General features: G+C 44.2%; 1 protein-coding gene and 1 non-coding gene across 4 annotated transcripts in view; both read right to left on the bottom strand.

The window, feature by feature from the left end:
* SYNE3 (spectrin repeat containing nuclear envelope family member 3) overlaps positions 1 to 24,264 on the bottom strand; it is a 75,917-nt gene extending 51,653 nt beyond the window's left edge. The window contains exon 1 of one of the 3 annotated variants that reach the window (XM_071426548.1): positions 23,285 to 24,264. In XM_071426548.1, the coding sequence (XP_071282649.1) occupies positions 23,285 to 23,351 (67 nt within the window). In that variant the 5' untranslated portion in view covers positions 23,352 to 24,264. Of the gene's footprint in view, positions 1 to 2,630; positions 3,021 to 13,085; positions 13,246 to 23,284 lie in introns of those variants that run through there. The other 2 variants (XM_071426549.1, XM_071426547.1) reach the window with 2 other exon arrangements.
* LOC139590737 (small Cajal body-specific RNA 13) lies at positions 21,934 to 22,202 on the bottom strand. Its single transcript, XR_011679417.1, has one exon. It is a non-coding gene; the product is annotated as a small Cajal body-specific RNA 13 (non-coding RNA).
* Positions 24,265 to 24,526: the final 262 nt, after the last annotated feature.

The following is a 24,526-nucleotide window of genomic DNA, read 5'->3' as shown; positions in this document are numbered from 1 at the left end:
TTATATAAAGGAGAAAAATGACCCCTGAAAGAGATGAACACCTGCAATGCTGTCAACATACAGGAGGCTATACCGAAACAGTAAACAGCTATACCTAAACAGTCAGCACTCTGTACATAATTAAAAGTAGTATTTGCATTAATCTGATAATATCAGGCTTTATATTGCAAAACAGCACTGGTTTGTGTTCAGAGAAACCCACAGACAAACAAGGCCTGCCTGTGTCCCAAACAAAACACACTATTGGAACCGTCAGCAACCTCATCCCAGAAACAAAGTAGACCACTGCAAAACGTGGGTTAGGAATTAATTTTGAGTGGTTGAGAACATTTTTGGAATTGAATTAACCAGGCTGCATTCTCGTGACTCATTTTTGCCTGAAGGGTTGCAGTTTCCACGTCTCTGTCCCCCTCGCACGGTGGGAGCTGGCCAGGCTCTGTGGCTCAGGAGAGCGGCCACATCTGGGCTCGGCCTCACGGGGCCTGCAGCCGGCCGGGACTGCGCGGCGGGCAGGAGAACGCCGTGTTAACACTCCTTTATCCCTGACCGGGACAGAAATCCTGGGCTCTATAAACCCAGAGGGGGTCTCAACCTCTTCCTGCTGAGATTCCTCGACCCTCGAGCGGAGTAAACCGGCAGCAGGAGCCAGCAGTGAGCCGCGTTTGTCGGCAGCCGTCCCCCAGCCAGGGGGACCAGAGGGTTGTTAAAGCTGTTAAATCTGTGATCGCAGATAATGACCACGCTGAACAGCACAAAGCCGATGCTGCTGCTTCTCACTCGTGTCATTCACTAGCAACTGCCTTTCGGAATGGAGTATTCCAAGAGACCAGAGCTGTTTCCACCCCCCCGCAAACATCTGAAGAGATCCGGCGGCTCCTGCTCCATTCGGACCCCAAGGGGGCCTCAGGGCGTGCTGCTCCTCAGCAAGTTTGAAAATTCCACCCTAAATATCCCTGGTGTGACAACGTTCACAGGGGTCCGAGGATGAGGGAAGAGATGAGGATCTGACTCCATGTTTCAGAAGGCTTGATTTATTATTTTATGATATATATTATATTAAAACTATACTAAAAGAATAGAAGAAAGGATTTTGTCAGAAGGCTAGCTAAGAATAGAAAAAGAAAGAATGAATAACAAAGGCTTCTGTCTTGGACAGAGAATCCAAGCCAGCTGACTGTGATTCTGTGATTGGCCTTTAATTAGAAACAACCACATGAGACCAATCCCAGATGCCCCTGTTGCATTCCACAGCAGCAGATAACCATTGTTTACATTTTGTTCCTGAGGCCTCTCAGCTTCTCAGGAGGAAAAATCCTAAGGAAAGGATTTTTCATAAAAGATGTCTGTGACACCCTGGGACTGCCAGAGAGCTAACACAGAGATACATTTAGAGCAACAGGGGTCCATATCAGCCAAGGGCTGGTACACACACAGGCAGACATAGCACTGCCTCTTCTCAAATACTTGAAAGAAGGAAGAGGTATAAAGTTATAGCTTTGTTTAACCCAAGTAATAACAGAATTCTTCTACAAGGAGTAATAGACATCATGGCACAAACTCAACTTTGGTCTAAAAGAAATAAAAATATCTCCCTACTAGTCTCCAAAGCTATCTTCTAAAGATAACACAAACACCTGCTGTATTTTAAAGGCATTTCATATCACTGAAATTTTTCTCCAGTATTTCCCTTTCAATTTACAGATCAGGGCTCAGCAGGTACCTTGCAAAAGGTTGATTCATAAAACAGGAGAAGCCAGTTACCCTCTTCCTGAAGGAAAATATGTTCAGCTCTGATGAGGACAATTGCTGAAGCACCACAGAGCAGAGCCTCCAATGACCTTGTTTGGGTTCAATGAGCACAACACAAGCAAGAGTGTTTGTGCAAACTATGCTCCCTAGTTAAAAAATAAATCTGAATTTCTTTAGTCCCCTTTTTTTACCTATTGCATACCCCCAGGTCATGTTTCAACAGTTATATATGCAACATTAAACTGAAACTTCAGGGATCTCAGCAGTCCCAGTTCAGCAAACATTTTGGGGCTGTAAAAGCTGATATCACGTCTTGAGTGCCAGCCACACTCCCAGCTCCCAACAGACTCTCTCTATTAACTTCACCAACTGTCCCTTATCTCCAACCCTTCTGCTGCACACACTGTAAGGATATTTTGGCTTCCTTTCTCCTGCCTTACATCAAGGAGCTCCCGCATCCTGGCCTGCTGCTCACAAAACAATTTATCAGGCCTTATTTCACTGCACTGGGCCCTCACCCTTGGGCCCCCACCCTTTCCCCCAGCACTGTGGCAGCAGGCAGGAGGGAGGCGTGGGCTGGCTCTGGAGAAAAGCGCGCGAATGGGCTGATCCTGGCACCCTTCACAGCTGCCTGCTGCCAGAACCCTCTGTCATGCCTCTCCTGCAGCAGGCCACTGACTTCTAGTTCCCCTTCCACTAGAATTCAAATCTCTGAAATTTCAAGACACTTGATATCTTTAACACTTCCATGTCTCTGGGAAATTTAATGCAAAGCAGAAAGTGAGTGCAAAAGTTATTAGGAGCCAAAAGATACAGACACACTGCCTGTCACAACCATCTCACTACATTATGAAATAAATGTAACCTTGTAAAAACCTTACCAAAATCCTGGGAAATCTGGTAAAAAGGGTAGGTGAAAGTCTGTGGTGATTCCATCAAAGTTTCCTGCTGGCTTCCCAGCATGGCAGCCACAATCCAGCCTGTCCTCCACTGGGCGTTAGAACAGCAATTCCGCACAGGTGGCAGCACGAGCAAGTCTGGCACGAAGAGAAACCAGTGGCTTCCTCCTTACTAATGTAGAGGAAGCACAGGACTTCCTCTCTGCCTCCTCCCGTGCTGCAGGAGTGAAAGAGGAGATGGCAATCCAAAGATATATCAGTGCAGAAAAAAATAAAAAAAGAGAAAGAAAAGAAACCCAGAGCAGGGCATGCTGCCACTGTTTAAAACGTAGGTGAGATTTAAATAGCAATAATCCCCAGAAACTATCTAGTTCAGGTCATCAACTAACAAGCTGATTAATTCCTGTAAGGATTAATGCTTGAAATTATTATGCCTGACAGATGTTTGCTGAATGGCAACTGAATACACAGGATGGAGACCAGCAAGAAGTAAAAGTGCAGACAGGTACGTCAGAGCTGAGATTTTAGAAATCATTAACTCATGCTCTAACATAATAATAATTTTCCTTATCTTCCACTTCTTTTTTGCTCTCAAGGTCTCTAGCAGGAAATTCCCTTCACAGACTGACACACTAATCTAGATTCTGCTCTCAGTTACAATCATGATGCAAGACAAAAAGGAGGTTAGCTGATATTTTCAGGAAATACCTCTGCTGCACAATTTGGCTGAATGGAATATACTTTGCAGGCATTACCTGTCCCTCATGATGCAGCACGTGATGAATTTTCCTTCCCTAATTCCCCAAAACTATTGGAAAATATAAAGCAGCATTCTCCCTTGATTAATTAAGATCCTGCTTTTAGACATTCCATAAAACCCACTGGTTTGGTCTATCTAGCCCACTACCATTTGCATCATCCTAATGGTGTAGATCTAATACACTCCAGGACCAAAAGAGGTGCCACTTACTCAAGGTGGTGTAAATCCAAAGCAGGTCCATAAGGCCACAATCTCTCAACCTTTTTAGTTGCTGTATGCCATACTTTATATTACACTAAGCAGCATTTCTAGAATTACAACTAATATGGAGGAGAGGTGGAGAAACCAGTGAAAGCAAAACATGGGGAGGGGGAAACTTGCTTTGAATTCTACCTCCAAATTAGAAGCTACAGATAAAAACAGGGATAAAACTGTGAACCATTTTAGAATCAGGCAGTACAAGGGAAGAGCACGGGGAAAAACTGAAGAGAGGAACAAAGATGGATGAAAACCTAGGTGGAAGAACAACAGTGGAATAGAAAATGTTTATCAAGCTAACCTGTGAAGTTGCTAATACAGAGAATTAACAGAAGACCAGTAGACTTAGAGAGGCTATGACCCCCGTGTGCAGTGGTGACCTCAGCTCAGCCAACCAAACAGAATTTCAGTAAAAAAAACAAAACCCACAGGACAGAAGAGGAGGAACATCTTAAGAATTAGCAGTGCTGATTGTACCTCTAGAGAGGGAACTGATATATCAGCTATTTTCCAACTGTCTTATTAGCCTTTTGCTAACATGAATAATCCTCAGAACTATATGAATACCTCAAAACACATCGGGAAGAGAACATCTCAAAACACATGCAGACTGAACTATATGATGCCTAGGGGACATAAACTGGAGATTGGTCCACTTATCTGAAGTAAAATCATGTTGTTTTAGAACTGTGTTGTTTGAATGGGGGGTTTTAAATGCCTATAAGTGAACCCCTTTATCACTTTTCCCTTGCTCTCTCTCTCTCTTGTGGTATATCCACAGTCACTGCAAATTTGCCATAGTCCTGACAAGAAAAATTAAATTAATATTTTTTAAAAAGTACTGAAACTAGTAGTACTGAAGAAGCAGAGCAAACGTGGCTAACATCAGCTATGCACAGCAGCTTCTAAAGCAAGGTAAGGATCAGTCTCTTTGGATGACCAATCCAGAAGGCAAAGGAGCTCCCCTGGTGAGTACAGACAGCCACAAGCTAGAGGCAGCAATGAGAGGATCAAACTAACAGTGAAAAATGCAGCATTCCCACAAAACTTTCTGTAAGTTAGTATCACAACATGTTTAAAATATATAAATACCACATTACCACTTGAGCATAATTCCCTTTAGAGTGAACTTGATTTTTCCGTATTTTTTAAGGAAACCAGGTTCAAGAAAATATTCCAAATGTCCCCACAACATCTGACCTGCCATTCTCTTTTTTCCCATATAAAGAAGTCCATTTTCAGTTTCAGCAAGGGATGAATTTTTTTCCCACTCTTCTGGCCAGCTATCATTTCTGTTGTGGTAGCAGAAAGCATTTGAATGGCCCCTTCTTCGGGCTGACATGTCTAAGCTCAAAGAGGGATTCAGTTACATCTGTAACTGTGGTAACATCTGCTGTAGCTGTAACTCTTGTAACACATCTGTTGGATGATCTCAGATTACCTGGCAGCCCGTGGGCACTGAGAAGGAAACATTTCTGCAAACCCAGTGCAGCCCACGGAGTTAAATGACTACACTGCCCCACTGATTAATCTACTGTAAGTGATACTCAGGGCAGGGTGGCCTCATTGCCCACTAACAGTCTGCATCTTCAAGCAGGCAGGGATGTATTTGTCCTCTAACTGCTCAGGAGACAGACTTCATCACCCCAGCAGGGTTGAAAGGGTTATAAATTATAGTGTTGTCTGAGCTCTGACAAAGAGCTGTGAAACCCCTTACACAGGAAACAGAGCAGCAGTATAAAAATCTTTCTTCAACCATAGCAACTGTGTTATACATTCTTACTACTCTGCAGAACATATTTCTAACTATGTTTTGGTTGTGAATTAGAATAACATTGGTATAAAGGGACTGTCAGTGCAAGTGCTTCTCACCAAAGAATCTGGTTGGGAATTGCTGTGAAAGGACTTTTCAGAAAAGAAATACATCATGCAATCAGGTTGTCCTAAGTACTGGGCTCGGAGGTACTGTCAGGGACAGCACAGACAGGTGTCAAGCTCTTGATCTCTCTTTCTGGTTTTACACAGTTTCACTCTGTGTAAATAATGAATTGTTATGAAGAACCTAATCATTATGCACAGCCTAATGATTCAGGTGTCCCACCTGGCAAGCTGAGCATCTTAAAGGTCTGGCTTAGGTCATCATTATACTCTGTTCCATTCAGCAAGGAAAAACAAACAGACAAAAAAGTATTTTGATTTACCAGTTAGCATTAAAAGAAGCAAACAAAAAAAAAAATTCAACCCAGACACCAAACCAAACTCTGAAAAATGTCAGATCTGGTCTGAGCCAGACTAAAAGAACCAAGAAGTAGGTTAGCTGCTGATACAGTCACTTAGCTGAGAAAAACATCTATTTGCAAATCCCCAAACTAAGGTGTAACCTGCTAGTAGCAATAACAGCACTTCACAAATACCAGTGATAGCTGACACAGGAAGGGCACTATAGAAAAAAATAACCTGCAGAGCACTGAAGCACATCCAGGCAGATTCCTCAGCACTGACTAACTACAATAACTAACAATCCAACAATAAAAGGACTTAAAAAAAAAAAAGGTGGGGGCTGTGACATTTTAAGTATTGGGATTAAACGTGCCGACATAATTACTTATAAAAGTGGTTTTAATAAACACCTTCAGCTCTTTCATCAGACAGCAAATACAGAATGCAGACCAGAATGACAGCACCAGCTCTCCTCCATCATGAGGTATTTACAGAATCATGGAATGGCTGAGCTTGGAAGGGACCACTGGAGCTCATCTAATCCAACCTCCCTGCTCAGTCTGGGTCACCTAGTAAAGAATGTTACTCAGGATTGTGCCCAGATGGCTTTTGAGTCTCTATTATCACCATATGCAATATCTGGACAAGCAAAGATCTGAAGGGAGAAATAAAGTAACACTGAAGACAAAAATACCATTAGGGTTGCTGGTAGCTCCATCCCAAACAGGAATTTCTCTTTTAGAAAAAAAAAAACAAAACCAAACCAAAAACAACACCCCCAAAACAAACAAACAAGCAACAACAACCTAAAAAACCAAAAAATAATCCAAAGATGCTTGAAATATTTTCCTTTTTGTTAGTCTGCAGACATGTTCTATATATTGGCATTTCACACCAGCAGCTCAACTAATGGAGTCAGAAGGTTTATAATCTGAGGAGACAAGAGAAAATCCCAGGCTCTGGTAAAGCCAAGGGCAATACTGTCACAGAGCCAAGATTTCTACCCTGACTGCTGTGGACTTAAAAGACAAGGCAACAAGTAAATTTTTCCTTGGGTACTCTCTTAATCTGGAGATCTAAATGAATGCGCGTCTGCGGCGTTTACTGAGCCAGTGTTATTAGCCAGGGTTAAAGCCTTGTACTTCACACAAAGCCTGTGCTCACCCTGCTGCACCTATAGAGCAATTCTGCTGACTTACATAAGAAACATCACCTACATTTGCCAGCTGCTGTCATCTGCCATTCATGTAACCACTAGCAAAGACTCAAGTGCTCATGCAAAGAATCTTGGATTAAGAAAAATCAGTCATCTAAGCTAAAGGAAATGCACAGCCTGGGGAAGAACTGACAGCTTCAGAACTGACAGAAATTATTTCTTTTATTTAGTCACAGAAACCTTAAGGTAGGAGGATATTTTCTCCCATGACCCAGTCTTTGCATGTAACTGATTTGAAAATGCAGTGGGTACATTAGTGCTTGTACACTTTCCACCTTCAGCTTCCCTTCAGGCTGTACCCACAATGGGGCACAGAGCCTGGATAAAGACCAGCTGTTACATCTCTCAAACTACTCCTCAGTCAGCAACAACACATGTTCTTATGATAAAATTGCCTCATTAAAATGGCAGGAAAATAACACAAGCATCTAATGCTTTAAATCACAAACACTTCTATGTGAGATGGAGATAAAACACAGCCAAAAGTAACCTCTACACTTTTTTCACTGTTTAATTTGTTATTGTTGTCCTGTCAGCCCAGATGAGTGAGTAGGCGAGTCAGTGTGTGAGATAATCTTTTAGGATGAAAACACCAGTGTTGGTTTTAAAATAAAACAGTACCCAGATCCACTGTGGGTGGTTTACTCTGTCACACCTGTGACACCCTCCCACCTGGTACCTCCAACACAGCTGCCACACACATCAAGAGTACCCTGTGGGATAAGATGTTAGTGTCCCATTTCACAGATGAAGACACTGGTGCTCTCAGCAGCATCTATCTTTCAAATGCAGCCTTTGACAGACCCAGCAACATGCCAAGCATCCAACATCACTGGTCCCATTTTAAGCCTCTGACTGTTCATGCTCCTTCAAGATCACAGAGTTAACTTGGGGCAGGTAAAGCTGCATTAGGGAGGTTTAGACTGGAGGTTAGGAAGCCCTTCCTACCTAACAGGGTGGTCAAATACTGCAATAGGCCTCCTAGAGACATGGTCAATGCCCCAAGCCTTGACCACCTCTCTAGGAGGTGGCCTCAGTGTTTGAGGCATTCAGTGCCCTTAATAATGTGATTCAATTTTTACTCAGCCTCGAAGTGGTCAGGCAGTTGCACCAGGTGTTGTTGTTGATCCCTTCTATTCTTATTATAATCATAATCAACCACAAGGGGAGCAGCAGGCAGCCTTATGTAAAGTGTGTCTAGGATTCCCTGGTGACAGGCACTAAATCTACTACATGTAAGTTCCCCAGTGCAAGCTGTCCCATGTGGGGCTCTCACTCAGCTTGTGCTCCCAAGTATTACTGTCATGTTTCTCAAAAGGCTTTCTGCATAGCACAACTGTAACAGCAGGTATTTCACCTTTCAGTGCCACTAAATAAACACTAATCAAGAACAAAACAAACAAGCCACAGCTTGATACCTGAATTCCAATCAAATTACAATCTTCTGGTTCTCTCAGTTTCCTGCTATCTCCTAATTTCTTCCAGTATGATTTTTATGCACCTGTTCAGTGATATCCCAAGGCTGAGACTGCCCTGTAATCCTCAGTGTGTCAAAGCAGAAATTCCCTTGAAATTGCTTGCTTGATATGAAGGACTTCATATCAAGTCCATGTATTTTGTTTAAATGTCACATAGAAAAGAAGCTTGTAACAGCAGAGACATTGAAAATCAGTTCTGTCTAAGGAAAAGGAATGAAATGCATTTTCCTTGAAATACAATTAAGCTGTGTGCACAGACAGAGACATCAAAATTGCTTATTAACCTGATATGGGGTGTCAGTGAGAACCACCATCCCTGTTAGACCTACCATTCTTTCCTCAGCATTGAGGTGGGGCCACTTCAGATACCTGAAGTTAAACACCCCAGGGCTCTACTCTCTGAGTAGTTCTTCTGTAATTCAGGCAGTACCATCCTGTGATACAATTTATTAGCAATACAGGAACATATGATAAGCAAAGTTCAGGCTACTTTATGGCTACAAAGCAGTGAATCCACAGCAATGTGTAACAGACAGCATGTTGCAGAATCATCAGTCCTTGTGGAAGGCAAGGACTGACTTGGAGCTCCAGCTCTGCAGAAGAGCAATCCTTATGTAAGGATCTCTACTTTCAGTTTAAAAGACTCCATTTCCTTGATACTTCAACTGTTATGCCCTCAACAAACACTGGAAAACAAACAAGAGTAAACTTTCAAACTAAAGAACAAGACTATGTTTAAGTTGATACTGAAAACACTGCAGCTAGTCATGGAAATATTGTAACTCTGCATATATCAATATCAGCCTCAGGCAATAAAACTGTATTTCAAACCAAAATGTAAGCAAAATTTAAGGCTGTGATATTTGGGCCCTCTAACTAATCATTATCAGGCTGTTTTGAACTTTAAACACTGCATTTGATGGCAATTGATGACACAATGACACTTTTCAGTTTTTCTTGTGTCATTTCAGACTACTTTAACCAATATCAACTGAAGACACTAAATTCCTGTCATTCAGCTGTTTGCAGAGCAGACTTGCATGATCAAAAGGGACCCTGACCACCTGTTTTGCATGTTTTGATTTCATGGAATTACAGCCTGAAGAAGCTGAGGCATTACTGACCATCAGTAAGCACTACCCTAGAAGATATTTTCCTTCAAGAAAAATAGTATTTCCTTCAAGAGTAAGAGTATTCCACTTACTGCACTCCAAAGACAGTAAGAAGGTTTTTTCAGCCAGACTCAAAGAGGTATTAAAGGACCTGGTATTTATTCCTGTTGATCTCAGGTGCCTGCTACCTTTGTCTTCATATAGAAAACGTGCCAAGCATAAAACTCCCTCGCCAGTTGCACCCTCTGTTAACATTCATTCCTAGAGCTCAAGACTTTTTCCTGCTACAATGTGATCTTTTCATTTCACATTCCTGAATTACCAGGATTCACACTTAGCCCACAATCCTTACCCAGACATACACAACCTGGTTATAAGGGGGCCCTTTCTAAGGACAGCATTGCACCTGTCCATGACAGAACAAGTTTGAGAGGACAGGCCAAAGCTGTGCCACAAAACCCCATCTGCAACTGACAAAGACTAGCAGTTAAAAACCCCAAATCAAACCAAAAATCCAGTATCTTGTCATTGCTACCAATGATCTGGGATTTGTCCTGCCAGAACACAGTATTTTGAGTCAGGATGAATGGTCACTGCTTTTGCTTGGTTTCATGGGCATTATGCTTATATGATGGCAGTCTTGAAACTGTTGACTAATTTTGTCAAAATAAAATGAATCTAAAGACACTAGCTGAGATCATAGCCCTTCTGTACTTGTGCAAATGTGTGCCTGGCAGAACAAAGACAGGAGTTGTGCCCTGGAGATGCAGGGATGTAAAAACAAAGCACTCTGTGACCAGGCCAACTCAGGAAATCAGATCTGCAGAGCTGTGTGCCTTAATTGATTAAAAGTATACACTGAATTGTATCAAGATTTTCTGTTCCCATGTTCAAAATGCAATGTATCACATCAGTGTTACTTGTATTCTTTGAAGTTTTAAGAGAGATGCCAGTTCAGGGGGATTTACTCAAAAAAATCTTTCTCCCTTTCTCTTTACAGCTTCATTTGCACCAAACACATTATTCCCAAATGGAGGCTGTCAAATATGAATGTATCACTCAGTCACTGATCTAAAAACTTGGGAAAACTAGCAAGTGTCTGATTTTAGACTCGCTTTTCCCTGTTGGCCTGTTTCTACAAAATTTGCAGAACTTAATTACCTTAGAGCTGTTCTCCTTATGTCATACTTGGCTGAAACTGAGAAATGGCAAAAAATATTACATAAGGGACACACACCAAGACTCATGTGTATGCATATATTAAGTGCTGGCAAAAAACCTTGTTTCCAACAGATGCCAGTTATCTTTCTGAAGCTGCAGTGCAGGTGTGGAGCATCCCCTCAGGCAGTGGAATTGCTCTCCAAAGTCATGTGCATGCAGGTACAGCCACATGCTGAAGCCAAGCATCCACAAGTGTATACAACAGTTTTAAGGATGATTTGTAAGCCACAGCTAAGTGGAGGAGCATAAAAAATTGCTTATTCCCAAAGAAAAGCTAATGGGGTTAGTGCACAAAGGCCACACAGAGGACACATGCCAGGAACAAACTTGGAGGTAGGGTACAAGTCCTAGCCAAGGTGAGAGGGAAAGGAGGAGCAGGGAAACATGGCTGATGGGAACAGCTGGAACTATCAGAAGAAATAGAACAAGAGAGGTAAGCACCACAATACCACACCCTGAATAGCAGCTAATTCTGTCTTCCTTGGGAATCTGAGGGGACTCCGGATCTGATGATTCACAAACAACATGGAAACAGCACTGGGTGTAGGGGAAAGCTGCTTTTATAGAGGGACCACTGGGATTGTCAGACTCCATTTCCTGACAACTAGTTTGCAGAGAACAATGTTGCTGTGACTCACCAAAAGATGTTTGTTTCTTGTGGAACAAAGAGTCACCACAAGACCAACTGCAATAAGTTACATTTCCTTGAGATCCAACTGGCTCACACATTTGGCAGCCACAGAGGCTGTGCCAAGCTGATGTGCATTTCAACAGCTGCAGATTTGAGACACTTCCAGGAAAAGAAGAAAAACACTTGAAGGCAACCAATCAGCTTTTAAAGTTTTGTGGCATTTTAAAAATTCTTTCCCCAGAAAACAAGCACTGCGTACAAAGATTTTCAGATTACATACACCATGCCAAGGGCTAAAAAGTAACAACCAAAACTAGCAGCAAGGAAGTGGCAAGAGTAGCATAGTGATTTTATTTTTCATTAATGATTCAAGACAGCCAGGCTTAGATTTGAGGCAAAGGGGAAGACAGGCATCCTTGCTCTGATAAACTCACAAAATAAAGCAGTGTCTTGCAACCATAATTTTCACAATTAGTCATCATATACATGCATAATTCCTGCAGATTTCAGTCTGTTAACCTATTTGAGTAGAATAAAATTTTCCTGGACAAAGATCTAAACCCACACAAGGCCAAGCCAATAAGGATGTACAAATAAAACAGATGGCAGAGAACAGTGTATGAAAAACGAAAGCCTCAGTATACCTTAGGGTGTGGGGGAACTTTACATACAGAAGTTACACAGAATGTTAGTTGCTCTTATAATAGAAAAACTGGGAAATTTTCTGTTTAGGAAGAAAATGTGAGACAAGGTCAGACCCCCTTAAGGGGAATCAGAGCCAAACTGGGATGTATCCGATGGGTTTGAAGGGGAGAGAAGTGGGAAGTGTTCCTCTGAGAAGAGGAACAAGGACCTTGCAAACCGCAGCAGTCCTGACAGTGGGAACCTACAGATGAAGAAATGTGACAGTAACGCTGAGCAACTGGCTTTGGCAAGAGCCTGACATCTATCTGAAGAAAAGTTGCAGAATGCAGCTAAGTGCTGAACAGGCTGGCAGATGCGATTTTCTGAAAGAAGCTAAATAAAAGGCTTTGCCCATTTAGCGTAGATTACTTAGGCAGATATACTGCAGTTACTGCAGCTACGGTATTTGGTGTATCGGGAGCAGACAGGGAGCTCTCGTAGTACCCACGGAGCTGTCCTGGCAAGGACAAGCTCTGCCGGCGCTCCCGCTCTGCAGCCCCGGCAGTGCCCGCTCTCCCCGTTACACGGGCGGGCGGCTCGGGGCCGAGCGGGGACCGGGCTGTCCCGGCCGCATTTGGCCCCGGCGCGCCGAGCAACAGGAGGCGGGTCTGGAGCCGGGCGGGCTGACAGCGAGCCCCGCCGAGCCCGCCTGCCTCATGCCATGCCGTGCCGTGCCGTGCCGTGCCGTGCCGTGCCGTGCCGCGCTCCCGACGGCGGGACGGGACAGCACCGCACGGGACGGGACGGGACGGGCCGGTGCAGTCCCAGGCGCCGCCGCCTCATCGCTTCTCCCCCCGCAGCCCCCCCCAGCACCGGCAACAGGCCCCGAGCAGCGCAGCAGGGCCCGTCCCACTCACCGCCGCGGCACCGCCGCCGCCGCCGCCGCTTCCCCCGCGGGCAGCCCCGGGCCGCGCTGCCGCTCCCCCGCCGCGCTGCGGCCGCTCGGGCGCTCGCTCAGGCTCGGCGGGGCCGCCCGGCACCGGCCCCGCCGCTGCGGGGGCTGCGCGGAGGGCCCGCCCTCGCCGCCGCGGCCCGGCCCGGCGGGCGGTGTTATGTAAGCCGGGCCGGCCCGCCCTGCCAGCGCCACCGGCCGCGGAGCCCCCGCCGAGGGCAGCGGGGCCGGGCTGTCCTTGCGCGGCGGCGGGTGAACACCGCACTCTGCTATTTTTAGCAGAGTAAATGCAGCAGGAGAAGCTGAATCTCTCACGGTGTCGCGTTCTGGGGGACTCGGAGCTCCGGGAGTCACCCAACACCAGGCGACCGGCGACAAGCCCGGGCTATCCCTGCACGTGCGGGTAGCTCCGACCATCCGTGCCAACAAGTGGGGAAATCTCTTAATGTTTCTTCTGAATGGCCAGCAAGCAGGCAGGCAGGCAGCCTGCATCTCAGCACTTACACGTGCATGAAAATACACCAGCTCATCACTGGCGGTGCCAACAGGAATTTATTTGGATGCATGAAGTGGTATTTTGGGGAAAAAAAAATCAACGAAAACTTAGGAAACAAAACCTGTTTCCACTGCAGTACTGATTTAGGCACAAAGTCTACTGCGTGTGCTCAATTATGCAAAAGGAGCAGCAGTGGAGGTGCATTGCCAGCCACAGCGCCGGTTCTGTAGCCCAGCGAGAGAAGCCAGAGTCATTAACATTTAGTGCTCCATCCGCAGCATCAGAAAGTTGTAGTCGTATGAGCCTGTGTGCTGAGCCACTGGGAGGGAAGGAGGAAAGAAGGAACAGCTTCTTCATATTTCAACAATAATATAATGTAAACAAACTGAATGAGCCTGTGAAAAGCTTGTATCTCATAAACCACTAAACCGTCCTCTTTGGCAGGGATTATATTGCTGCCCTCTGCTGCTGGGAAGTTGGGCGGTTCATCTGCCTAACGAGCAGAAAAACGGGCTATTTGCGATAAAAATCTCTGATTACACATAACAGTTCTGTGGCCAAGGGCCTCGAGATACATAGTTCAAAAGTGAAGGGTGAGCTCCCCAGTCCTGCGAGAGGCAGGGGATGACAGCTCTCAGGCCGGGGGGCATGGCTGCTTCACCAGCAGCGTTCCCTGGGCTTTCATGGGCTCCCTTCTGCCTCCGGCCAGCCAGGTGATCTGCCATCCATGCGCCAACACGCTCTTAACTGGAATAGCTCCGTACTTACATTGCTCCCAAAGCATCAGGAATCCCTATCCCTCACCAGCAGTGAAAAAGGTCACAGGAAATTTTGTCCGAACTTCATGGTAAGGATTGCACTTTTACAGCTGGTTCTGACCTTGAGGCTTCAACTGCCCATGGTGTATACTGTAGTGGTACAATTTGGGGTGACTATGACCTTTTAAATTGTCACTGAGAGGGCAACTGAATGCTGTAATCTCCTTGAGTTACTGGGCAAGCCTTTCAACTAACTTGGAAAAGAATTCATTTTCTAGTTTGTGTAGCCATGATATTTTCTGAAAAATCCCTTTGCCAGGATTTTTTCTCCTGAGAAGCTGAGGCCTCAGAAACGAAATGTAAACAGTAATTATCTGCTGCTGTGGAATGCAACAGCTGAATCTTTGATTGGTCTCACGTGGTTGTTTCTAATTAATGGCCAATCACAGCCCAGCTGTCTCGGACTGCCTGGTCAGTCACAGACTTTTGTTATAATTCCATATTCCATTCCTTTCCTTTCAAGCCTTCTGATGAAATCCTTTCTTCTATTCTTTCAGTGTAGTTTTAATATAATATATATATCATAAAATAATAAATCAGCCTTCTGAAACATGGCGTCAAGATTCTTGTCTCTTCCCTTGTCCTGGGACCCCTGTGAACACCACCACAAGTTTGCTTTTGAACAGACTATTTACTTGGAGGAAGTTCCTATCTTTATCAATGTGTAAAATTGAATCTATGCCTATGCAACTGCCCTTGCCCATGGTAATTCAGAGCTGACTATCCTTTAATGACCTTTGGAATAGTGTGAGGAAATGGATACAATCCAAAAGGGTTACACTCCAAAGGAATGTGACTAGAATAGGTAGATAACAGGGAATATAAATCTTACTTGTGAATTTGCCTTAAGAAAGCGGGTTCAGTTATCATGGTTAATGACAGAGACTAATTCCTTAGGAAACCACCCCTTAGGAAGTTACTTTGCATACCTAGACCTTTTAAACCCCTTGTATTCAGAAAGCTTGCTGGTGGGGGACAATACATCACTGTATCTAAAAATTGCTTGAATTAATCTCCTTTTCTGCAATTCCCCATGTGGAGGCTTTCATGGCTCTGATTCTACTCCCTCAAACAGCTTGTACACGCTGAGTTAAAAAAATCCCTACACGCAGGCAAACAGCAGGCACTAAGTAAAGGAGCATTCAGTGCATTACTCAAACAATAAAAAGCTGTCCACAAACCACACCTAAATGACAAAGGAGAGGTTAGAATGACTGCAAGCAGTGTGGAATAGTAGAGGGGCTTTGAAAAGGAACAAACAGCAGCCCTAGCTCTCTTTCTTTGGAAGAAAGGAATATATTTTTAGAAGCAGTTAGCCTGGCCTATAAACCAAACCACAAGTATTTAGTCAGTGAATATATAGCATTTTCAGGCATTTCCTGTGATGAGCAGAACGCCCAAGAGACTGGGTGGAAAGCACCAAATACTACAAAAGTGTTGGCATGGATTACTGCACAGGACGGCCTGCATGATGTCTGCAGGGTATCAGAGAACCACTTAAAATGCTGCAGGGTAGCAGCTCTCTCTTATTAGTGTAACACACCCATTGATTCATGCTCATGACTGATGACAAGCTACTATTACAAGATATTAGGATGTTTTCCTTTATGTTTGCTTGGGTAGAGCAATATACTCAAATAATGAGTCACATGGCAGTCAGGGTGGGAGGGACAGCATTTGTTGGCAGAGTAACATTTCTGTGCAGCATACCAGTGACAGGTCTTTAGCCTGAGAGGTTTCAATACTGGAGCTTCTCAGCACTGTTTGTGTGTTGTGTTATAGCTACAAGACATTTCACATTGCTTGACAGAAAGCTTTTGTGGGTGGTGGGGGGAGTTGCTACACAAGAACTTCTCCTCAGTTAGTGAGGAATCAAGAACTCTAAATGCTGATGGCAAAGCAACATATCCTCAGGAGCACCAGGCCAAGGACCACGCTGGCAAACCAGGTGAATTTCCTTCTTTTATTTACCCAGAGACCACATGGACTTAAACCCAGCATTTCATATTCTCCCTGTTGCATATGCTGGACTCTACCTTTTTTTCTACTTTGGCTCCACACCTGAGCACAGACTGACTATCTCCACAGGAAAGTACAACTTTGTGATATTGGATCAGTCCTGACACCCTGTCACTTTCAGAGTTCAGCCAATTTTTTTGTTGCATTAAATTTGGCAGAAAAATAACACCCTTTTCATCCCAACTGATCTCAGATATCAAGAGGGGCTGGAGAAAGCTGGGCTTATTTTGAGTGAGAGCAAATTCAACACTAAGGAACAGAAATGCAGGGCAAATGGGACATTGTGATTCCAATTACACTCAATAAGAACTACCACATTTTCAAATTCACAAATGGTGTGATACATTCAAAGTCTGGTCACACCCAATGAACTCACAGTGCTGGCCTAGAAATCCAGTCCTGATCAATTACTATCACAGCCAGGTGCAACACACTGTAGTTTACTGAGCAACACATGGGCAGGGTTATAATAGAAGAGAAGGCTCCAGGGAGGGCTGAGAGCACCTTCCAGTACCTAAAGGGGGCCTCTTTGACGTGCTTTGAAAGCGTGAAGGAAGCAGCAGCAAAATGGAAGGCTGGAGGTTTAGGAAGATGCAGTGGTAACTTCTTTAACTAACAGCAATGCCCCCATTGGTGCTCAGCAAATGAGTCAGGGGAAGCCAAGATTCCATGAAAATCAGGATTTGAAGCCAAATCTCCTGTGTGCAATTTGACTGGATTAGGTTTTCTTCCTTAGTACTCTCCACAATTTTTTTTTAATTATAGAAGCTGTAAGACAACTAATTTAAGAAAATATTCTCTGAAGTCCCCTGAAGAGAGAAGAAAGACAACTTTTGATATATGACATTCCATAATTAGTTATTCCTTGCTTCCCTTCCCACCACAAATACAATTTTGTTATACTGATTTCTCTGAGACACAGTAGTCTGGAGCTACACTTTCACCAATATCAGTCTCCCTTTTCCTAGATATGATAGGTTTGTAGAACAATTTGTTTAGATCTAGTCTTTTAAGGGATTGGAAACACATACTGCACCAAACAACTGTTGTATGCCAGTGTTTAAAACACTGTCAATCTGGGAAGTCTTTAGTTTTACTTTCCTCCTTCCATGGCACACAGACCTTAAATCATTCACCACAGTAGTCAAGCATGAAACTAAAACAGAGCACAGATCTACTTACTCTGATTGTCTCAAACTAAAGTACAGTGACAGAAAGCAGCTGTGAGGGTACACTTTTGTCTCCTCCTGTCTCCCAGGACTAGCAAGGATGGAAAAGTAGTATGTGAACAAAGAGCAAAAGGGCTACTGATAAGAAAGGGAGGCCAAGGATGATTCAGAGTGATCCAAGCATCACTGTGACAATGAAAGTGATTTTTCTGAAACTCAGAGCTTTTTCCCAGGCTGAAAATGCTTTTGTTTGTCTGTTTAAAATGAAGTCAAACTGATTATAAAGCAGGCCTTTATACAAGCCCCAGAACTGCTACAATTAAATGACACACAACTTTCAGGGCCAAGTTCTTTACCCTGCAAGTTGCTCTAGCTATGCTGAGGCTGGGGAGCAATCCCAGCTGCCATGGATATTAACAAGGGAAGAAGGCTACTATGAACTTCAGAGGAAACATTAAAGTACTGCAGGATGGAAACTTCAATCACTGAATTGCAAGAAGTTTACTTAAAAGGAAGCATGAGAAACCATGCAACTATTTTAAAGGAAATTTAGGAAAGATGCATATGCTTGCATTTGTGGAGAAGCTGCCTGTTCTGTGAAAAAACTGCTTGCCCTCTAAAGCACATAGTTAGTAACTGTCCCCCCCAAAAACCTGTTTGGGTGATGCAGTTATAAAACCACTGCATGTGCACAGTGAGAGCAATGAAAATCACTGTATCTCTATGCAGCATTTGGAAGTATTCTTTGAAAAGTCAGATTTTCAAAACATACACATATTCATGCTTCAGAAACAGAATATGAAAACATATTAGAACATCAAAAAACCCCCAAACCTCCCTCATCTGTACATTGTTATTTCTGGTTTTACAAGTTTTTCTTTTAAATTAACTATATCAATCTAAAAATTCAAGTTTCTGGGCTCCCCTTTAAGAGTTTGCCTCCCACAAGAGATACTTTTACTCTGTGCTTCATCTTTGAGTCCACACATTACAAATACAAGCATGCCCAACACACCCACTCCTCCTCTCCCATTTTAAGTTTCTGCATTTCCGTGTTTCTGATTATCTTCATATCACATAAACACTCTACAGACCAAGTACAAAAATATAGTTCTACTGTACTCATGGACACTTAACATACACATGACATCAGTATCTGTGGTCAGCAGGCAGGGATTTAAAGCACAGAAAGTTAAAAGCAGCTGCTGATTTCACAAGCACACATTCCTAGAAAAAAAATGAAAGAATAAAGGGTGTGCAGAGAGCGAAAATCTTTATTGAAATATTGCAGTACCAAGCTTAAAAACTCTTAAGATATACAAAAAAACTTATCATTAAGATTCTTCATACCAATTCCTTCTACTTTACAAATACAGCGATGTGTGCAAAACTCTTGAACTTTTACTTGAGGAAATCATCCATACAGATGAAAACTCACATGTGATGACATGCTGGGTACTGTCTTCTGCCACAGAGGAGATCAAATGGCCAGTGTTGAGGTTTTTGTAACAAGATGCATTTCTCAAAATTACTTATCAAAAGACTGTAATTAAAAAAAAAATCTATATATATAAGAGGTAAGGTAATTCAGAAGTGCTGAACAGGAAAGGATGTAACCACTGAGGCACCAAGCAATCAGCCCTGCCCCTGCGGTCAGTGTGTAACTCCGGGCTCACCCACACAGAAGCTGCCAGGGCCCCCTCGTGGTCACGGCATGCCCGATAATCGCAGATGCTCTTGTGCCTCACTGCACCTGCACGTTTTTGAAATAAACTGAGCCAATGAAAACGCCCCTGTCACCACTGCTGTGACAGAGCCTGCTGGCAAACCTTAACTGGGGCACAAGAATCCTTACAGGCAATGAGTGCCCTGGGGTTTTCCCAGCCTTACTAAAAGCCAAGACACTTCCAGCACTTCAAATAAATGACAGTTGTACAAATTACCATACCAGAGACCAAGACCCTGTTTCCCTGACACTGGACTAAAGTGAGCACACAGGAAGCAAAGAACAGGACATGCACATAGTTCCAGTCCCACTCCCCAGCTGTAGAACAGTTTGTGGTGATTGGGAGTGGGGCTGCCCAGCCTCATCCCCAATGAGCACAGCTGTGAGCAGCACTGACAGCAATGAGCCACGGAGTGCCCAGGGGCACTGACCAACCACCAAAGGGAACAGAGGCACACAGGTGCAATGCATCAACAGGAGGGGATAAAAGGGCTAAAGAACAAGATGAGCAGACACTTGCAGCCTTCTGAAGTGATACAGTGTTAGCCTGCATGGCAGATGCTTGCAGCCTTCTAAAGTGGTATGGGGTTAGTCTATATGGGTTGCAACTTCATGAAATTGTAGGATGATACTCTGTATATCATGGCCATCTCCACTGTGGCACATGCTGCAACACCTAGCCTTCTATGGCTCAGGGCTTGATACCATAATGGTGCCTTTATATTTGGCAGATCAATTTTTTTCTTGAGCTTGCCCAATGTTTTTCTAAGGCACATCAAAGATTTTAGCACTCCTAACTCCTGGATGAAAAGAGGCCAGAGGTGTTCCCATTAGAGGCAGTATTTCTTAGTTCTGTATGGAAATAGATACATATAAAATTATGCTTCCTCTGTAATACTGAAAGATTCAAGAATCACTACCATCTGCAAATCAGAAACAAGGATCTAACAGATTTTCATATGCCAGAACAGTTGCAAGCAGCTTGCTTACTCCAAAGAACAAATCTGCTCCTCTATTACAGAGGTCATACTACTTGCTTCAAGACAGTGTCACAAAGCTCAGTGCAAAGAGGCACACAGTGATATCAGTGTCATTAAGAATAAATGAAGTCTCAAGAGTGCCTCATTTAAAGGTCCACATTCAAGCCTGAACATGACCTTCCATTCTATTTCTTAAATGTGAGGCTCAGACATTTCTCCTTGGATGATTACCATGACCCCTCCCTGCCAAAGGCCTTTACATGGTTTAAATCAAAAAACTGCCTTAGGTAATGTTTATCCCCATCAGTTAAATTAACAGAGGTCACTTTGTAAATATTCTTCACTGATCTCATTTATGAAATGGAACATTGTATTTTAAGGCTGCCACAAACACTCTTAGGAATGTGCCATAAATCCATGGATATTATTTAATTAAGCCATGGATATAACTTAATCCAGTTCAGAAATAAACTTGCTTATAGATCTCTAGGTTATACCCCAAACAGGAAGTTAGATACAGTTCAGATTTCAAAATGTCAGTTTCCCTGTAAAATTCCCACAGCATCTTTAGGTTTCTGCTGTTTGTTGCACAACTTTTTAAAACTGGCACATTTCCAAAATAACCAGGAACCTTTCACAGATGTGTTTTCAGTGTTCACGATTTAGGCAGCCCAGAATTGTAAGCACATTTTAAACATTCATAATACTCTCAAAACTGAGGATATATTGGTGCTGCCAGATAATACCATGATGGTACACTGAGATTATTTACCTGGCATGCAAAACAGGTGGAGCTCAAGCTATCCCACTTAAAAACTTCAATAAACAAAAAACCCCACCTAAATAGAGCTCAATTGTTAGGGCACAAGAAGGAACTTTCAGTCACTATCACAACACAGAATGACACAGAGATATCAGACTTGAACATGAAGACATGTCCTATTCTGATAAGCTGAAATGAGACTTTTCTTTCTCACCAGCTAACTTAGCCCTCCCCTTTTTAAAAACAAATAAAAACTCTTTGGCTGACAGTACCATTCTTGGATGTCCAACTCCTTGTATACCATGTGAGAACAAACCACAAATTTATAAATCATAATTCTGTTCTGCAGCAGAATGCCTGATGTTAACCCAGTTTATGACTGACTGTGAGCATTTAAACCCTGCAGTTTGAATACTGGTGCTTTTCTTAGTGCTTTCAAAATGAGGTGATAGGTCTTCTAACAGGAACATCAGCAAAATGTCAGGAGTCTTTGCAAATCCCATTAATGTTTCTTCTGAACAGATGATTTAAATCATTATCTGGAAAACACAAAAAGCTTCACTTAGACTAACAGAAGATGGAACCTGGTGACATAATTATCTGTTTCTAGAGTGTACATGGACAAATTGTTTCAAGTCTTATCAGTAGGTTAAAGTGCTTATCCTCTAATTGAGTGCTGCATATTGCATAATCCAAAAGTATTTGACCACACTAAATATCTTATTAAAAAGCATTCTGTTAAGCTTAATATCTCAAAGGCCAATCTCATAAAACTACAGTAACTACTAATCCAGTGCTTCTATTTAACCTAGTACACAAGACTTCTGAGAAGCTTCCCAGCATTTTATAGCAGTTTTTTCAGTGTTCAGCAGACATTACTCTATTTGCTAAACAATATCAGACTGCAAAATTGCTCTTACTGTTGATAGATCAATAATGACACGGGAGAAGTCATTACCTCCGTGGCAACAGGGTGGCAGCTGTGGGAGGAATATTGCGCACGCTGCTGCTGCTCCGGCAGCCGTGCCTCGGCTTCCTCGCTGCTGCTCTCTCTGCAAGCCTGGTGTGCCCAGGGTACCAGCAACCAAGGGCACCTCTTGGACCACAGAGGATCAAACTACAGCTCTACGAGATTTCTGAAAGAATGTATACTCACAAGGGTTTGTTACGCTTGAGTCTGATGTCTTTATGTTACTCATTTTTAATTAACTTTGTAGGAACAGGTAGGACAAAATTCAGGAAGGCAAATACCACAGTATTCTGTTCTTAGCCCAATATTTCATTGAAAGAAAACACTTAGTTGTGTTTAAGAATAAAAAGATATCTTTCTTATCAATCAATTTTTATTTAATTCCACTTTGACTCTCCAGGAATCTTTATACTTGATTAAAATGACAAAAGAGACCCCTTGGGATATTACATTTAACACTTGTTAAGTCTTTGCATATTGAAACTGTCCAACAAATAGGAAAACATACTTTTGCTCTGCATAAGTTACTGCAGTTCCAGCTAGCATGAACAGGATATTTTTTTTTTCATACTGCAAAACCTTCACCATGTCAATCACAACACATAAACCACAGAAAGCAAACACTCCTCTGTGTCTTGATCATCATGGTGAGCCTGGCTTACGATGTTTTAATGACAGCAAAACATACCAACTCACAAAATACATGGTGCTCATCAGCAACACAAGGTATGAACTTTGCCTTCAGATTAAAAGTGTTTCCTCATAAATACATCTACTTTTAAATACTGCAGCAACACTGTACTTATTCAGAACCTATTCACGTGGGATGACAAAGGGCAAGTTTGTAACAATTCCCTTTGGAATCGGTTCTTAATAAAGTTAAATAAAATGCAACAGAAACGACCCTGAGGGTGGCTTCAAAAAAATTAAAGCAAAGTTGTCACTCAAGCATCAGCTGGATTCCACAAGAAACAAGAATTAGGTGAGCACTTTTCTGAATGCTGAAAACAAGCTGATCTGCAAAACTCTCACAAGAACAGAACTGGATGGTAAAAGTTCTTTTTCTTACAGATATAAATAAGACAAATGGTCATTAATATACCCAAAGTCCAGATGCTACAGCTGCAATATAAATTAGCACTCAAAATACACTGTGACTTGTTATTCGTGAGAGACTGTATTTTAGTACAGAGGAAAACTCATCAACATTTTCTTCTACTTACAGGAGAGGCCCTGCTGCTTTAGGAGACCTCCACGCTCTGCGCCAGGTTCTTGGAAAGAATTCGGCATCTGCCCAGGAGCCCGAGCACAGCTGGCTGCACAGGCCAGTCTGCAGGACACGTTCCAAACCCAGCCCTTCTCTGGCTAACATCAGACAGTTCTGCCCTTGCTCCAGCACCGACTGAACCATCCTGCTGCGCACGCAGCCAACCCGATCTTGCTCCCTTTTTTCCATCCCGCTGCCACCCCTGCCAGGTGCTCGGGAGAAAAGGTCAAGCTGTGCAAAACCACTCGGGTCTCCCCTCTCAGCACCAAGCCCGAGCAGGCACAGCACCGCTACTTTCTCAGGGACAAACCGCCTGCTTTATCCCACCAAAAATCAACCAAACCCGGCCAAATGAACGCAGTCAAATCCACCCCCGGACACGGCCAAAGCCAGGAAGGTGACAGCCCCATGCAGCAGTTTGCCAGCTGCTATGAGCACAGACGGTGCCGACCGAACGGCGCTGCTCGTCCGAGAGCGGCCTCCCCGGTGCTACCGGCGCACCCGAGCACACTCCAGCCCCGCGGCTTCACCCCGCACAGCCGGCCCCGCTGCAGCGCAGCCCGGCTCCATCAGCCCCCTCTGCAGGGTCTGCCCTGACCCTTAGCCAGCCGCGGCCCGAGGGAGCCCCACCACCAAAGGGCCGGCGGGATAAAACCCAGACCCCGCCCGAGGGCCGGCGGCGCCGGCACGGCCCGGGGGTCTGCGAGGGGCCGCAGGCCCGAAGGGAGAGGCTGAGCGCAGCAGCGGCCGCCCAGCAACGCCTCCCCGCCGTGCGGCTCGGCGCTCCCTGCGGGGGTGCGGGAGGGGAAGCGCGGCCCATCCATGCCGGGGATGGGGGAAGCGCGGCCCGTCCGTCCCAAGGATGGCGCAGGGCCCGGGCACACGGACCGGCAGCGCCCCCCGCGTGCGGGCGCTACCCGGAAACGGATGGAGCCTCACGCCAATCGCCCCCCGAGCATCCCAGGAAAGCCCCGCCCTGGGGCAGCCGGACCAATCGCGTCCTCAGAGAGGCGGGATTAATCAATCCACAGTTGATTGACAGGTCCCTCTCCCAATGCAGCCGCAGCCGCTCCGTTCCCTCCACTAGGAAAGCGGAGCCACCTCAGGGTTGCTGGGCGGGACGAGTCTCGCTGTCTCTCAGCACTATTGGTTGTGCCTGCTGATTGGCGGGTCCCTGCGCCTATGCGGAGGAAGCTCT

This window comes from Agelaius tricolor, unplaced genomic scaffold (assembly GCF_023055355.1).
Source record: "Agelaius tricolor isolate 1412-34295 unplaced genomic scaffold, bAgeTri1.0.p SCAF_5, whole genome shotgun sequence".
Lineage (NCBI taxonomy): Eukaryota > Metazoa > Chordata > Aves > Passeriformes > Icteridae > Agelaius > Agelaius tricolor.
The sequence above is the reverse complement of the archived record's forward strand: the minus strand, read 5'-3'. Positions and strand labels throughout refer to the sequence as shown.